The sequence below is a fragment of the Falco naumanni genome, chromosome W, assembly GCF_017639655.2.
Source record: "Falco naumanni isolate bFalNau1 chromosome W, bFalNau1.pat, whole genome shotgun sequence".
Lineage (NCBI taxonomy): Eukaryota > Metazoa > Chordata > Aves > Falconiformes > Falconidae > Falco > Falco naumanni.
Genome location: NC_054079.1, coordinates 16,763,844 through 16,779,765, shown reverse-complemented (window position 1 = coordinate 16,779,765; position 15,922 = coordinate 16,763,844). Strand labels below are relative to the sequence as shown.

Sequence of the window (15,922 nt, the reverse complement as noted above, 5' to 3'; positions counted from 1 at the left end):
TGATTCAAGACTAAATACTCCGACATATCCTGCAATACCCTTTGCACTCTCTTTGTGACTCCAGGAAAAGCCAGGAAGCTGAGTAGCAGCTCCATTTCTGTTCCCTTTTCACCTCCCCTCAAGAAGAGTGACTTTTAACCTTATTTATATTACCCTCGCATCTGCAATTAGGCACTGCGCAAACACGCGATCGAAGGGAAGTACCTGCCCCAAGGAGCCCAAAGATGGGCAGAGGCAGGGGAAGTGTTAGACTGGGAGATAAACTGTTTCACTCCACACCATGAGGCAGAGCCGGGTGTATGGGCCAGCTCTCAGCTTTGTGACACTAAACCCCTCCTGCGGTGACACCGAGCAGCCATGCGCCCATCTCCGTACTGCTGGCAGCATCTGCCTGCGGTGGCAATTGCCCATCTGGCTTCCCAGCCAAAGGAGGTCAAGTATAGAGGGAGTGAACACATTCCCTGGCCACGTTCCTTTCTGCTGGGTTGGATGCAATTAGTTGGAGTCATTAGAGCTGCCTTCATGCTTTCGTTAGAGCTATCAGCCCTCCCATGAAGATCATGCAGTGGATGATGGGCATGCTCTGCTCCATCGGGGTCTTACCAAGGCCAACTGGCTCAACAGGGGCTTGGTAAAATCAAGACCAAATCCAACTGGAGCACTAGTTTTAAGTATTTTATTTGCATTTTTTTTCAACTCCAGCCTCTTTTTTATGTCTCCTCCAATTTCTCCCTTTGTAGGCACCCATCCTGTCCTGGTAGGGCCCACAGGCTGAAAACCTTTCACCCCTCTGCAGCTAGAAATCAGCAAGATTTTTATTTTCTTCCTCTTTTCTCAGACTTAATGAAAGTTTTTAAACACAAATGGCTGGAGATTCGCACCTCACATCCAGAGTATATCTGAATTCACTAAAAGCTCTTAGGTTTCCAGTCACCCAGTGAACACAAACAACCACACCTCCCCTTGGAAACTGAAAAAACAGAAAGAGCTAAAACCAGAATTGAAGACCTTTGGCTGACAGGCTGAATAACAAACACACGCGCATGCACACACACACGCATACACCTACCTTGCTCGTGAGTCAGTCCCTGTGCTGGAATGTGTAATACAAGCACAGCGGCTGCCTATACCACTAATCTAAGGAAAAGGTCAAAGGAAGGTATGTATCCAGCATTTGCTTTGAAATACTCTATAAGGAGAATGTGGTGGGTTTGTTCCTTTCTATTGTCTTTCCCATACTTCTCCATGGCCCTTTCACATTCATACCACCAAGAGAAGCAAACAGGGTTGCCTCTGATATTAAAGATCACTTATATAGTCCTTTGAACTGGGTTGGGGGTTTTGGTGATTGGTTTGGTTTTGGGGTTTTTTTTGAGCAATCAAGGAGGAGGGAAGGTATGATTTGTTTTGGACAGGGAGTTGCTTAAATACTAAGCAGTGAAATGTAGCTGCAGCTACTACTCAGGAAGGATAGCGGTGATCTTGAATGAGGAAGAGATGAACCTTTTGATGTTTCGAGGTCAAAAGCAACTTAATAATGGAACTGGGTAACATGGACAAAAATAGAAAACTTAAAATGGCATTCAAGGAAAAAATCTAGATTAGTGCTGTGCCCGGCATTGAGACAGCATTCATCAAAACCCAGAAGTATTCTCTAAAGGACACAACCCTCTAGCAATAATACTAGAATGTGGCTTTTCCCTTGCTTAATTTCTTTATGAAAGTGGAAGGAAAATAGTAATCTTTATAATTCATGTATAGATAGCAAAATGTTTAACATCTCAACCCTGAGAAGAAAAGAGAAAATTCACAGGAATTATTCTGTGAATTTGCCTCAAAAGGATTCCTTCTCCACCCCTATTATTATTTTTATTTTTTGCTGGTAGATTATTTTTCTAGTAGGAGCAACATTACCCTCTTGGCTTCTGTGTAAATGGGTGAGTTCACCTTGCCATAAGTTTTTTCAGCTGGAATAGAGGAAAGAGATTTCTCAAATTCTTGAAGTTTTGTTTTTTTTAAAAAAAAATAGTCTCCTGATGGGTTATTCTTCCCATAAAAAGAGACTTTCATATTTGGCATCGCACATGATGGAAACATTCTCAATACAGGCTGTCCCAGATCCATCCTGTTAAACTTCAAGGAAAAGGTCTTGGAAGAACTTAATGGGCTACAAAGCTCTTGCCTTGTTATACAAAAAAAAGCACACTTGGGGCTCAGCACTGCCAAAAACTGCTCAGATGTTCTGGCTGGACCTCCCTCCCTCTCCCTTCATCGTTTCTGCATGACAAACCCGTCCCCCTTCTTGTCGCTCCTGTCCTATTGTTGGGGGTGATGCCTTTTCATGACCCAGCTCTACCAGAAAAAGGTTTCATTTCAGTGCCGAGAGAAATGCAGAAGAGCCCTTCAGGATGAAAGGTAAGATAAGAAAAGCAACTTATTCCATCAAGCTAAAGAGCAGCCCTTCCAGGGGAGGCAGTCCATTTGCATGCCATTTGGGTTCACCCGGAGAGATGACTCTATTCTTCTCCCATCCCTGCCTCCTGGTCCCTGAGTGAACGCAGGGCTGAAGAGAGTCTACATTACACTCCAAACGCATTACTGCTCCCCGCGCACTGCTATAGGGCATCAGAATAAACCTGACAGTGCTTTGAAGTCTGTAACCGATTCCTAGGTAACTGCTTAGAGTTTCTCCCCTCCCTGTGCCCCAAACAGCTTTTCATTTGATGTTCTGGCACAGAGCTAATCTGAGAAAGAATCAGAAACTCGACGCTATTGACAGTAGTGACAAGAGTGTCTCAGTGTGACAGCTGATTGAGCCCGTCTCCCATTTCACTGACAAACTCAATTGCTCCAGTAAAGTGAGTGAAAGTCAATACAGGCAGCTCCTCCTCGGGCCCTGGGTGCATCCCCCCTCCTCGAGCCCTCCTAGGGGCTCCTCACCACTGCCACCTCTTGTAGGACCCAGCTGAGAGACCCATCCCTGCGTGTGATGGAGAAATGGACCTGCACCCCCCGTGGGCTTCCAGCAGGGCAGCCATGCAGTGTTCACCCTGCTGGTATAAAACTTGGTTTATCTTACTTCTCTCCCTCCACCATTTTTTTTTTTTTTAATAGAGACATCTCCTGGAAAATCAAGTTTCATCCTAAATCCTCAGCCCAGATTTAAACTGCAGCAGCCAGGCAATGTTGGAGGTGCAGGAGTACCACATCTGCATGGCCAGCCTACCTCAAGCCATGTCCATGTGGCAATGTATGTTTGGGAGAAGAAAAAGAAATACACATCTGTCTCTGCTGTTTTTCTCTGGTGTAAATCAGCAATAAAAGTCAGCTGCTAGGAGCAAAATCTTATAAAGGTAGAAAAGGTGGGAGCAGAGGCTCAAGCCTGTTGCAGAAGGCAACCTTGTGTTGGTGGTGAGTAACCAGGCAATTAAGTCAGTGACTTAACAGGCTTTTTTCCACACTTTAATTGTGAAGCAGGGGTGCCTGTGGCTCAGAGCAAGCAAACCACAAAGCAGACCATGCACCAGGCATGGGGAACCTGAATTTGTGTAGAAAACGGCGCAGGGAGACGAGCTACATGGTGAGGAACATATGCAGGCTACTGTTTGCAAATGGAAATCAAATAGGTTGCCGTTACCAATAATGAAGTGTGAGGCTGGCGTCGTTTCTGTCTCTCAGATTTCAGCACAGTTTATTTTTATAGAGGCAGCTTCCTCCTGCAAAGTGTTGGCAAACAGGCTGCTGGCAGAGAGGTGGGAGGGAGGAGCAGGGAGGATGGGGCTTCTTGATGATGGCACAGGAACCCACCTGCTGGGATGGAACAACGAGGAGCAGAGATGGAACTCCAGGAGAGAAAAGTGAAATTTCATAGAGAGAAATGGCAGAGCTATTAATCTTGTTGATGAGAGGAGTAAGGGAAGATGTAGGAGCAGAGGGAAGAGAAAGTAAAGTGGTTCTGAGCAGGTATCAGGTGCTGAGAGGGCAAGGGTTAAAGACAACAAGCTGAAAGACAGAGCCATGCAAACAAAATAACACGCTCACTGCCACCTGAAGCCATATGAACAAGTAACTACAGACACCCCTACCTAAATATATTCCCTCATCCCCAAATTCTTAGAGCACGTCAAGCTTTGCCTCCACTTACCCTACCCAGCAAACAGCTGAGGATACAAAAGCTGCACTGTCCCGCCTGCCTTAAGAGAAATCAACTTAAACATTACAACACCTCCACCCCAGCGCTATGCTCTGATGCCAGGATCAACACATGGACGGGCTGCCTGCCCCGCTCCCACTGCTGCTCCCTGGCAGCTCAACACCTCAGAGCTGAAGCATCCTGCAGGCTTCCCTCCCTCCCGGCTTGGCACGGACACGTGTGCTCCTAACCAGATGACCTCATCTGGACCACATTGACCCTTCCAAGTCAAAATAAATACAGCACATTGGAACTGGCAGTGATTTTCAAAGGTTTAAGTTGGGTCCCTCTCAGTTTTCACTCAGCACTTTATATGTTTTGTCTGCTACAAAATGGGACCATTTTATATTCCCAGCTCCAATACATATTTTATGAACCTCCAGAAAAGCTGCCTCCTATGCAGTTCATATTTTGGTTCCAAAGTTAACTGGTTAAAAGGCATATTAATAGATTGGGCATGGAAAAAAGAAAAAAAAAAAAAAGAAGAAGAGGTGTGTGGGGGGGAAAAGGCAGTTGAGAAATGCTGGGGGAGGAAAAATAGCAGCAATGTTTGGAATGGCTCTGCAGCCAAGAGAGCAAACCTGGTCTTTTTAATGGGACCACCCAAGTGAGCTCTTACTCACGTGTGCTATGTTCACTGCCATGTAATTCAAAGTCCAAAGGGGAGTTAGAAAAAGTAATAGTGGGGTTCAATAAGGGCTTAGCAGATGACAGAAAGTACTGGGTTCCCATCCAAGTTCATTCCCAAAGTTGCCAGCAGAATATCACGTGGCCTCAAGTCCGGTTCAATAAACACAGGAGCAGGGAGATGGTGCAGCTGGAACAAGCTGTCACTGCCTGGACTTGCCAAGAGTCGACCATTGTTCATCAGCTTCTCCTGAATATACTGTTGTGGGATTTTTCTGCAGGTGAGTAATGCCACCTCCTCCAAACCCATATCTGACTTCCAAACCAAAAAAAAACCCCAATCAACCCAAAAATTTCTTCTGAAGGCCACTTAACAGAACAGCATTTGAGCCTGTGGTATTTTCTCCAAAAAGCAGCCTATAGAGGAAGACTTCCTTATTTAAAAGTCATTAGCTAATTCAACACCAGTCCTTTATGTGCTATGAATAGTTCAGTTGGGTTGGCTGAGTCAGGCTTAAGGTTCATTTCCAGGTCATAATTAAAAATATGGCAGGCGAGGAAACTGTAGTTATGATGCTGTAAGTGCCAAGATCAGACAATTCAAGAATAAAGGAAAAAGAAGTTTAGAAAACCACTTAAAATAAAAATGGATGGAGACACAACAGATCACCCAAGGATGGCAAAACTTGGTTCTTAGATTACAGCCCTTATTGCTTTCTCCAGTCTAGCTGAAACACCCCCATCAGCAAAAGCCTATCATTAGATTTAGTGATGGCATCTCCAAGGATAGGGCAATAGCCATGTGCAGGATTGGCTGTATCAGTATCTTTTCTCTCTGGGATTACACTGTTCGTAGCATAGCCTCTAGGAAAGAGGATGATTGATGTGTAACAGCAGAGGAGGGAGGACCAGGACAAACAGGAGAGGGAGAAGACAGCAAAATCTGGTGACCAACATGAAACATTTAAGCCCTAAACTTCTGTGGGGATATTATGATCCTACCCTGCAGCATTGGTTGGGGTTTTTTTTTTATTTTTTTTTTGCCACAGAATTAAAAAGAAGGACTTTTCCTGGTGTCACTACAGGCCACAGAGGATAAATCCAAATGACAGGGCTTAAGTTATGAATATGGGGAACTGGAGATGAGAAGTAAAGCAGCTTATAATGACTCTCCCATTTGCTCTTTGGAATACAAGCTTCGGTATTGATTTTGAAATGCCCCTGTCTTCATCCTAGCAGCTTCTCAAAAATGAAGCTTGAGAGTTTCTTTGCCTTGCAGCCTCTTCAGCATGATTTTATAATGATAAAAGGTGAATATAAAAGCTTCTGCAGGCTGTTATTCATCAGGAATCACTCCCTTGTTTTCTAAGTACAACCACTGACCTCTAGGGAGGATGTTCAGAGAGATATTTCAATTGGTTTCCTTATGAAAATAGCTGTGGTTCAACTCAGAGCCTCTGTTCCCAACACAGGCAGTGAGGGGAGGTATGGATGCCTCAACAACATGTCAGTCAGTCACCTAAAGTCAACCCATAGGAGTGCCCTGCAAAACGCCTGCAAGAGCTCCGACCTTGCAGCCCTGGGGAACGCAGGGTTCATGGAAAGTGCTACCATCTCCTTGTCATCCTGTTTACATGGATACCCAGGCAGCCTCAGGATGCTTACCCAAGTCCTGGCCCATAACACCAATAGACAACAGAGATATCCATATCCAAATGGAAACTTTTGTTCCACCTCATCATCAGATGTTTTCCTATGCCTACAATGTGACAAGGTAAAAGACCAAGTAGCCCAGGGTCTATTGAGAAGGACACAGGGCTGGGAAAGTTAATTTTATCATCTTTTCTGACCCCAGCTTTGGGGTAAGGTAATCACATTTCCCACTCAGTTGTAAAACATTTTGAGCTCTTTTTAAAGGGCTTGACAGCAGCTACCAAAATAGTCATGATGGGCATCTTTGGTGGGACAAAACACAGGGCCTCACTCCTCAGAACTTTTTCCTGTTTGCTCCGTCCCAGTGTTGTGCAGGTAGAGTCTGACCTGTTCCAACAATGGAGTGAAATAACTACTCTGCCAAATGACTCATATCCTGGAAGAGATAAGACTAAGAAGGAAAATGGTGGTGAAATAACTTGGTTAAGTTTGTATAACAGATCAGTGTTGGAGAATGAGGGTCAATTCCCCGGCCACCTACACCACTACTCAGCTGTGAGACTGATCCTGCCACCCTCCAAAAAGGAATTTCCCTACCTGAGAAAGGACAGTAAGGTTTCCTGTGGTTTTTCATTTTCCTCCCTGTATTTTTTCTCAAAAAAATCCATTAATATTCGATCATTCCTGCATGTGAGATGCAGTTGCTAAAATGGTTTTGCACTTAACAGTCTCCAGTTGTAGACTAAATTGATGACACTTAAAATGTACCCATGAGCCATAGCAGAACGATCCCATTACAGCAGTGCCTTAGTAATATTGTGTTAGTTAATGTTATGTTGTCTGGGTTTGAGGGTTTATAACCCAGCTGTGAATATATCCTTCAGGCTGGAACCAGTTGCAGAGGGGATTTAGTCCTGCACCGAATCATATGGCTTTTTTCTTTTATTTTTCTCCTACTTCAGATCAGATTTTTGCCTGGTTCTTTTTAAGATATGACATGAAAAAGAATAAAAATTCCCTCTGTCAGGATGCTAGTAGGAGCTTGTCCTGGTTTCAGCTGGGATGGAGTTAATTTTCTTCTTAGTAGCTAGTACAGTGCTGTGTTTTGGCTCTGATGTGAGAACAATGCTGATAGGACACTGATGTTTTTACTTGTTGCTGGGTGATGTTTATACTAAGTCAAGGACTTTTTGGTTTCTTGGGCCCTGCCAGCCAGAGGGCTGGAGGGGCACAAGAGACTGGGAAGGGACACAGCCAGGTCAACTGATCTGAACCAGCCAAAGAGGTATTCCATACCATGGGACGTCATGCTTGGTATATAAACTTGGAGGGTTAGCGGGGGGGGGAATCATTGCTTGGGGACTGGCTGGGCATCAGTCAGCGGGTGGTGAGCAGTTGTACTGTGCATCACTTGGTTATTTTTCCTTTTCCCTTCCTTTGGATTTTACCCTTCTCCCCCACCTTTCCATCTTAATTGTTATTATAATTATTATTAATGTTATTGTTATTACTGTTGTTCTTATCTCTTTATTCTGTTTAAATGATTAAATTGTTCTTATCTTAACCCTCGAGTTTTACATTCCTTTCTGATTCTCCTCCCCATCCGTCTGGGTGGGTGGGAGTGAGCAAGTGGCTGCGTGGTGTTCAGTTGCCAGTACTGTTTGGTTGCTGGCTGGGGTTAAACCACGACAGAGCTGTGCTATATTTCACACTGGTGTTAACCTACCTCAGGCAAGGCCTACACCACGCTAATATCCAAGTACTCCCCAGTCTTTAACATGAAGGATATCTGTGCTGCTTTCACTCCTTTATAAAGAGAGCTAAGGTCCTGACGGAATTAAATCACATGTCTGGTTCTGTCAGAAACCTGTGGCAGACCAAGGGACTGAACCAGCATCTCTGAAGGGTGAGCTGGCTCTGTAGACACTGAACCACTTCTTCTTCCACCTGCTATAAAGAGTTTCCAACTATAGCTTGAATTATTTTTTCCCTGCACAAAGGATGATTTCTTTTCTTCTACAAAGACCACTTTGGTTACTGTTTCATTTGACAGAGCTTTCTGAGTGGTTTCCAGTAGGTAATGTTTTAAAAACTGATTTTGACCTATATAAGGAAACTTTAAATTCAAGGTACACACATATCTTAGGCTGCTACCAACTCTCACCAAACCAGACTTGTATGCATGAACAAGAAACTCTCAGTGTGATATAACAAAGAGTAAAAGGATATAAGGAACAAAAAACTGTTTAGAGAGAGCATCAGCATGGTCAATCCAACAGCAAAACAGGATTCCTTGAGAAAATTCAGAAAAGTCATCACCTGAGTTGCTGGAAAATTCAGCTGAATACATTTCCCATGAATAACCAATGCCATGACGGAATATTTGCTGAATGCAGAACAACCATATTGGGTACAATTCCAGACAGATGACCTGCTGGGATTTAGGACCAGATTTTCATCTTGTCTTGACATAGACTCTGGTACAATGTGAGTAAAAGGAGGGTCCAAAGTGCCATAGTTCTGCTTGGGTAGCATTTTGCACCCATGCCAAGGTAGGCATGAAGTGCTCCACAAAGCTGCAAGCTCAACACTCCAACCATCGAGCCTGTCCTTTGCTCCATCTGTCACACTCCACCAAGTCTTTGCTCTTTCCTTGCACCAGCTCTCAGCAGGCCATTCAGTTTGCATGAACCTTGAAGTAGATGGGATCTGGCTTCACTTGGCATCTGTCATCTAAAAGGTGGCTGACTGATACTGACCCTGCCATAGTGTCTTCATACGTTGGCATCTGCTAAGGGGAAATGGGAACAAGGCAGAGTGGGAAAGGCAACAAATGCAGCCAGAATGCCAGAGAGCAATGGGGAATCAACCTGCCCTGGCTGAGTCTCCTCGCAGTAGGTAAGCTGCTACCACAGAGGGCCATGGGACCACCTGGAGCAGCGCACCTTCTCTCTTCTCTTTCCCTCTCCACCCATATAGGGAGATCAGTGAAAACAACAAAATAGTTATTAAAGCTCCCTAGGATTGCAGAGCCTGAAATGACATGAGACAGCATTTTCTTCAGCTGCTTTAGTCCTCTTTCAGCATGCTGCTGCGTGTTTGCCTTTGAGGAGTATAAATGACCCTTTCAAATTCAAGATTCAAGGCTGACGATGACAATTGATAACACTAATTTTTTTCATGTGTGAAGCACTTTTCATTCAGAGGGCTCTCAAATTGCTTTTCAAAACCGTACAGCTTCCACTCCTCCACCACTTAAATGAACCTACCTCCAAGATGGAACAAAAGACCCATCAATGCAAGGTGACGGTAGGCAGCAATTTAGGGTGGGAAGTGAAGAATAATGTGTCCCACTGAACATGCAGAGTCAAGTCAAGTTGGCAGAGTACATATTTTGAATGAGAGCCTGGACAAAAAACATCGCCAGGACTTGCATGTTACAACTCTGGAGGGAAAGTGCCATGGGATCATCGCTCACAAGAAAAGGTCAGAGTCCTAAATTTTACGTCTTGAAGAGGGACAGGGCACTGTGTTAAACCATGCATTCAGAACTGCCTCAAAAGAAAGAAGAAAAAAAAAAGCAATTTTCTGACTGACATTTCTGAAGCCCTTCCTGCAAAAAAGGGCACTATGGGGTGGTTTTGGTGTGTCCCCCCCCTTCCTGCAGAAAGGAAAAGCTCTATTGAACTTCAGTCTAAACTGTGCCACACTTGACAGGAAGCCCAACCCACTCTGAAATTAATATGAACTGTAAGAGGAGACCACAAGGTGGGAAACTCTCGAAGTGAGTACAAGACTATTCATAAAATGAGTGAGAAAAGGAAATAGGTGATTATAAAAGGTCATTAGAAATGTCAGCTTACCAATGACATTGTATGAAGGGAGGTGGACCCCCCTGCAACACAAACCTATTACAGCTGAACTTCTAAAGGACGTCCATAACCTCAGTCTCTTGTTTGGAGGCTTATATTCAGGAAGTTTCTTTCATAACAACATCGCTCCAGAATGTACATAAATCCAAAAAATAGGGACTTATCCACCCAACTTCTGTTTCACAACTGCTTCAATTCCACACAACAGATTAATGAAACCAAAAAACTTTCCCAGTCACCAGGAACACAGATGCTTAGCACTAGATTCAGCAATTACCAAAGCACAACTGCTATATGAAATTGGGAGGTCCAGAGAAAAGGCAGCCGGTGTGTCTCTCGTTCAAATACCTCTCATCCCCAAAGAGATCACATTGAGAGGAAAAGATTTCCAGTTTTTAAAAAAAGTTTTCTGAGATTAAATTTTCTACTGCATTTTGGTTCAACAAGTGGAACTGTTTCTGTTTTACATCTGCAAACCACCAGCAGCAAGAAAATTGTGGTGGGTGAATGGAAAAGCAAGGGTGGTCCACCTTGCTGAGACCAACACTCATATCAGGGGGGGGAAACACTGATCTGGCAGCAGGAACAAGATGCAGAAATATTGTATAAGTGGGCTTTTTGGAAAGCAAAAGATTAATTGGTGGGGTGAGCACAATGACAGAGCTACACGGCTTGCTTTTAATAGATACCAGCACCAAAAGGGATGTGTTTATCAGTGGGGTTATATGTAACAGTTCCCTGAGATCTCAGAGGACTGGATGATCTAGGACAGTTTCCTACAGTCCCATGTTTCTTTGTATGATCACCTAGACTGCCTTATTCAATCAACTACTTTTAAGGGTGCTTTACTGCCCAGACACCGCAAACATCTAACAACTTCTCTCTTTGTATCATACTTCTTGTTCTAGCTTTTTATAACCTGTGCAGAATCCAATGGTTTTTCAAGCCGAGATCCAAACTCTGCCATAAAGTCAGAGCAGGAGACGGTGGACAACGTACCTTCACTCCCCCAATTCTCTCCCCTCCTTTCTTCCATCCATGTATTCCCAAGTTCACGAGTGCTTTCATTTATTTTTATTACTTTATTTTTTTTAGCAGAGAAAAACATTAACCGTGGGGGTGCGATCCAGACTTGCTCAGATGGAGTGTGGGAGCCTTTGCACTCCCTCATTTCATGCTTCATTACTTTTCTTGCTGACAAGTGGAATAATGCAAAGGAGAGCCAGCAAACCTGAGGCAGATTCTCCAAAACCTGGTCTCAGCCCTCTGCTACACCCTCAACAGATATTGCAGTGCTGGCTGCCAAGGGAACTTAGCTCCAACACAGTTCAGGCCAGGCCAGTTAGCTATTTAAAGAGGTGGGTTTATTTATATACTTTTTACCCTCCTTCACTCCCCTCCAAACTCCGCCCCCCCCCCCCCCCCCCGGTTTCTAAGACTGGAAATTACCGGTAGCCCTGAACACACAAAATCTGACAGTGGTTTACCAGATAATTTGTATTGGCTCCTTTGTCTTTGCTGGTACTTTTATTCTTCAATAAATTCTTTCAACCATTAAACGATGTTACTCCCACAACAACTTTGGCAGAGATCAAAAGAGTGTGGCAGGTTTGCTCCAAGCTTCTACTGCTACCCTCCAGGTATTGAAGGGCTAGATGGAGACAAAAGACGTGTTTCTTTCCTTTGCTCTCTTCTGAAAGGTTTTGTCTTGGGTTTCCATACAGTCAATGAAAATATTTTAAAAAGTAATTAAAGTGGATTTTGGGGAGTGGGGTTTCAATCCAGTACTTAAGTCATCGTGCTTGTGCTGAAATAACAATGACATCTATTGATAGCACTGCCTCACCTACTCAAAAAGAACCTTTACTGCTAGGAAAACCAGAATAATTATGAATTGAACTGTTGTCTGCTCTCAGCAGATCTCTGGTGACGCAAGTGGTAAGGAGATATATGCATACTTACATATGTACATATATATATACACACATAAGCTATATCTATAAGCCTGCAGTCCCTAGTCCAGTAACCTGGAGAGAGAAGCTGAACTCCTCACAACTTTGTGCATGAGATGAACAGCACTTCAAGCCTCACCTCAACAGCACAACATTTCTTCAAGGAATCCAGAAATCCTCAAAAACAGGTGGTTAGTTTGGGGTCTACTTGGTACAAGTGGAGTCCCAGAGAGGTAAGCTCATCTGCAGTTTTATCAGCTGTTGAAACCTGCTACAACCACTACACCTTAAAATCTTATCCTTGCAAGGATTGCACATACATTTGGTTATACTGGGATTTATCTAAGTTTTTTTAAAAAATAATCAAGCAGACAAATAAGAAAGCATCAGGGAGATTATTTCATCCCCAACACTGAATTCAACCTTTGGAAAGAGGCAAACTCTCGGGAGGCTTCAGGGGAAAGGAGGACACTCAGATGAGGCTGAAGAAGCCCACAGGGGAAGCTGCCTATTTCAATTCTGGAACGTGGACCATGTGCGTCTATTTTTAATTTTGAACCGAATTCCTCTGTCTCCTGCCAGAAGTCCTGAGCCCTGTGCCGGTGCAATGAGAGCAGTGGCCCAGCCATCCCCTAATAGCTATTACTTCTTAATAAAGAGCAGCACTTAGCAAGGGATGAGGCTACTGTCAGAGGAGTCATGATTAATAATGATTAATCTGATCCTTGCCAACATGAACTGGATCCACCATTCACTAAATAATTACTCTGCAGCATGGATACCATTTCCAGAGGAGGCATACATTTGTCATATTAAAACCAGAAACAAACACATGGAAGGACAGGAGGATCTGACTTCTTGGTAAGACTTAAGCTCACACGAGCCACCAGAAAAGTCAAGCAAAGAGAAAGAGAAAAAAAAATAAATAAAAAATCAAAGGATAAGAACCATTAAATTTTGATGAGACGCCTACCTTTTGGGAGAAGCAATGGAAAACAAATAAAACTAAACCCTGAGAAGGAAGAACTGCATGTGCTGAGAATATGGAGTGCTCTGCTGCTTCTGGTTCTCAACCTTATGCATGCTTCTAATATGCACATTATTTGTTCACCCACACATTTTTCCTGTTTTAAAATGACATTTTGCTCTTCTCAGAAAGTACACAAATTAAATCACTCCCCAGGAACCATCTTTCCTGCTTTGTTAATATACTACTTAACACAAGGAAATCCTAGTCCAGGATTGCCATTCTTATGCAAGAATGCACCTCAAATAGTAAGCAATGGTATAATAATTTATGGGGAGGCATAAATTACTGGGACACTAATAACCACTCTGAAGAGCATATATGGACCTTACAATTATGGTAGGATGTTTGTGGTACAGAGACCTGGTTCTGGGCCTTGGAGCGTGGATGAATTTCACTCCCAGAATGCACACAAACTGGCAATGGTGCCAATGGCAGCCAAGGACGGGGGGGGTGGGGGGTGGGGTGGGGTGGTGTTGCTGCCAAGAGGTGGCTTTATTTTGGACTCTTCTCAGTCATCCTGCTTCAGCAACCCAAAGCTTCAGCAAGACCATCCATGGAAGACAGGATTCAGTGCATTCATCTGTATTCCCTTTGAGGTTTTCAAAGCTTTTGTGGGATTTTTCTTGCCCTGCTTAGCCTTCCAACTCATTTTGTAGGGTTCAAGTTGGACTGGGAGGCTACACACAGAGACCACCAGTCCCTCTCCGGCTCAGGTGCAAATCCTCATGACCACTGTGAAATCCCAGCCCCGTGTGAGCCTGTTTGGACTTCTGCCCTCAACAGCAAGGGGGCCAGGATTTACATGCTGGTGGCTCACACCATGGAAAATACCAGGCAGATAGGTGCCTTTGGATGCCAGACTCAGGGAAGCAGATCTCAGGTCAAGGAGGTTAAGGCGCCTCCTCGTCTAGAGGTATGCTGGAGAAATGCCAGTAAATGAAATCCTCAGCAATGGTGTCATGGCTTGGCTCGGCTGGGGATTTTCACTGGTGGGGCAGTGTGTCTAGGACTTTTTGCAAGTTTCCAAATTGACTTGAAAGAATGAAAAAAATTAAACTCTTTGCAAAGCATCACCTTTCACAAAAATTCAGCCACAAAGTATCTGGTTAGTCCCAAACCTTTAAATAGTTAATGGTATAAAAAACACATACGTACTTATGTGTACATTCATGAATGCTGCATTTTCACACAACTTTATAGAGGCATCACAGGAAAACACAAAGCAAGACCAAAAAAAAAGAAAGAAAAAAAATCCTCAACAACAATAACAAAGGTAAATCTTTAAAATCTTAGACAGGTTGCGGAAGGAGGGGGTAAAGCTCTGCAAACAAAACTAAATCCAGTGCAGTGTTTTTCCCCTTCACAAAGTGAAACAAGCTGTTCCTAAAATAATGCTTCCTTGGTTTTCCGGTAATTAGTGTCCTGAAGGATTAGCCTACAATCGTCAGCAAGTGTTTGCCTTTCCCAGCTGATATCACCATAGAAGTCTGGGTTTATCTACAAGGCCCAGGGGATAATTTATAAGCTGAAGTGAGGTCCCACATTCACAGACAAATGTTCCACATTGCCACCCACCCTTCTGTCTTAGTTTCCTCCCCATCCACCTCCTGTCCCCTGAAATATAGACAGGACCCTGCCAGGGGCACAATGTATGAGCTTTACAGCTTCTGGAGCAAGCACTTGCCCAACAGTTTATGCCAATACAGCAAAAAAGAATAACTGAGATGGTCAACACATCATCAGACCTCAAAAATTAGATTTCAGAAGGTAACTGAATGCAAAGAAAAATTTATCACTGTCCCAGAAAACATAAAAGGGAATGGGATTTTTTTCCATCCAAAACCTGTTGCCTACTTTATAATTAAGCTATTGCCATCAACGAGTTTTAGGTCCAGTACTCAAGGTTTGTTAGAGAAAGTGTTTCGTAAAACCTCTCTGCAATCAAGATGCTCCCATTCCATTTTTAATCTCTGCTACAAGTGGTTTGATGCTGCTGTAGTCCTGTTGTAAATCAAAGTGATTCAACCCAAGTACATCAAAATAAAATTGTTAAAAGTGTTTCATTTCTAAATTCATTTTCTCCTCATGTTAGAACCTCAACATGAGAAAATAAAGCTTGTATTTGAGAGAATGGGAAGCTATCCTTTAAAGAAAAGTAGTAAGAATCCTTGTCTTGATGGTGAACTGATAGTATGGCTCATGACAATGAATTTGTTATTTTGCAAATACTAATTAAAAAAGAAAAAAAATCACCTCTAAAATGAATGAAAGACTCAATCCTATAAAGCATTTATAAATGTGGCCAATGTTTCTCACAACAGAGCATCACTAAATAGATGTGTTGTTGGATATTCCCAGACACTAACAAAGCAAGGCTCAGAGACATTGTTATTAGTTAGGGTTGATGAACATGCATGTTGAAAATGAAAAACATTTTTCCTCCCGAGAGTTCATCTCTTTTCCCATCAGTAAATTATCAGGAATTCCTGAAGCTTTGTGGACACTGAATTTGCTTCGGGTCTATACCTGGCCACGGGTTGTTCACAAGGTACATTTGAGAGCCAAGTTATTTGATATTTGAGATCAGCTCCTTCAC

The 15,922-nt window shown here is 43.3% G+C and overlaps 1 protein-coding gene across 1 annotated transcript in view; it reads right to left on the bottom strand.

The window, feature by feature from the left end:
• Positions 1–4,892: 4,892 nt before the first annotated feature.
• The window catches only part of LOC121080420 (SET-binding protein-like), a 63,276-nt gene continuing 52,246 nt past the window's right edge, over positions 4,893–15,922 (bottom strand). The window contains exon 4 of the mRNA XM_040578440.1: positions 4,893–5,135. Coding sequence (XP_040434374.1) covers positions 4,893–5,135 — 243 coding nt within the window. The remainder of the gene's footprint in view (positions 5,136–15,922) is intronic.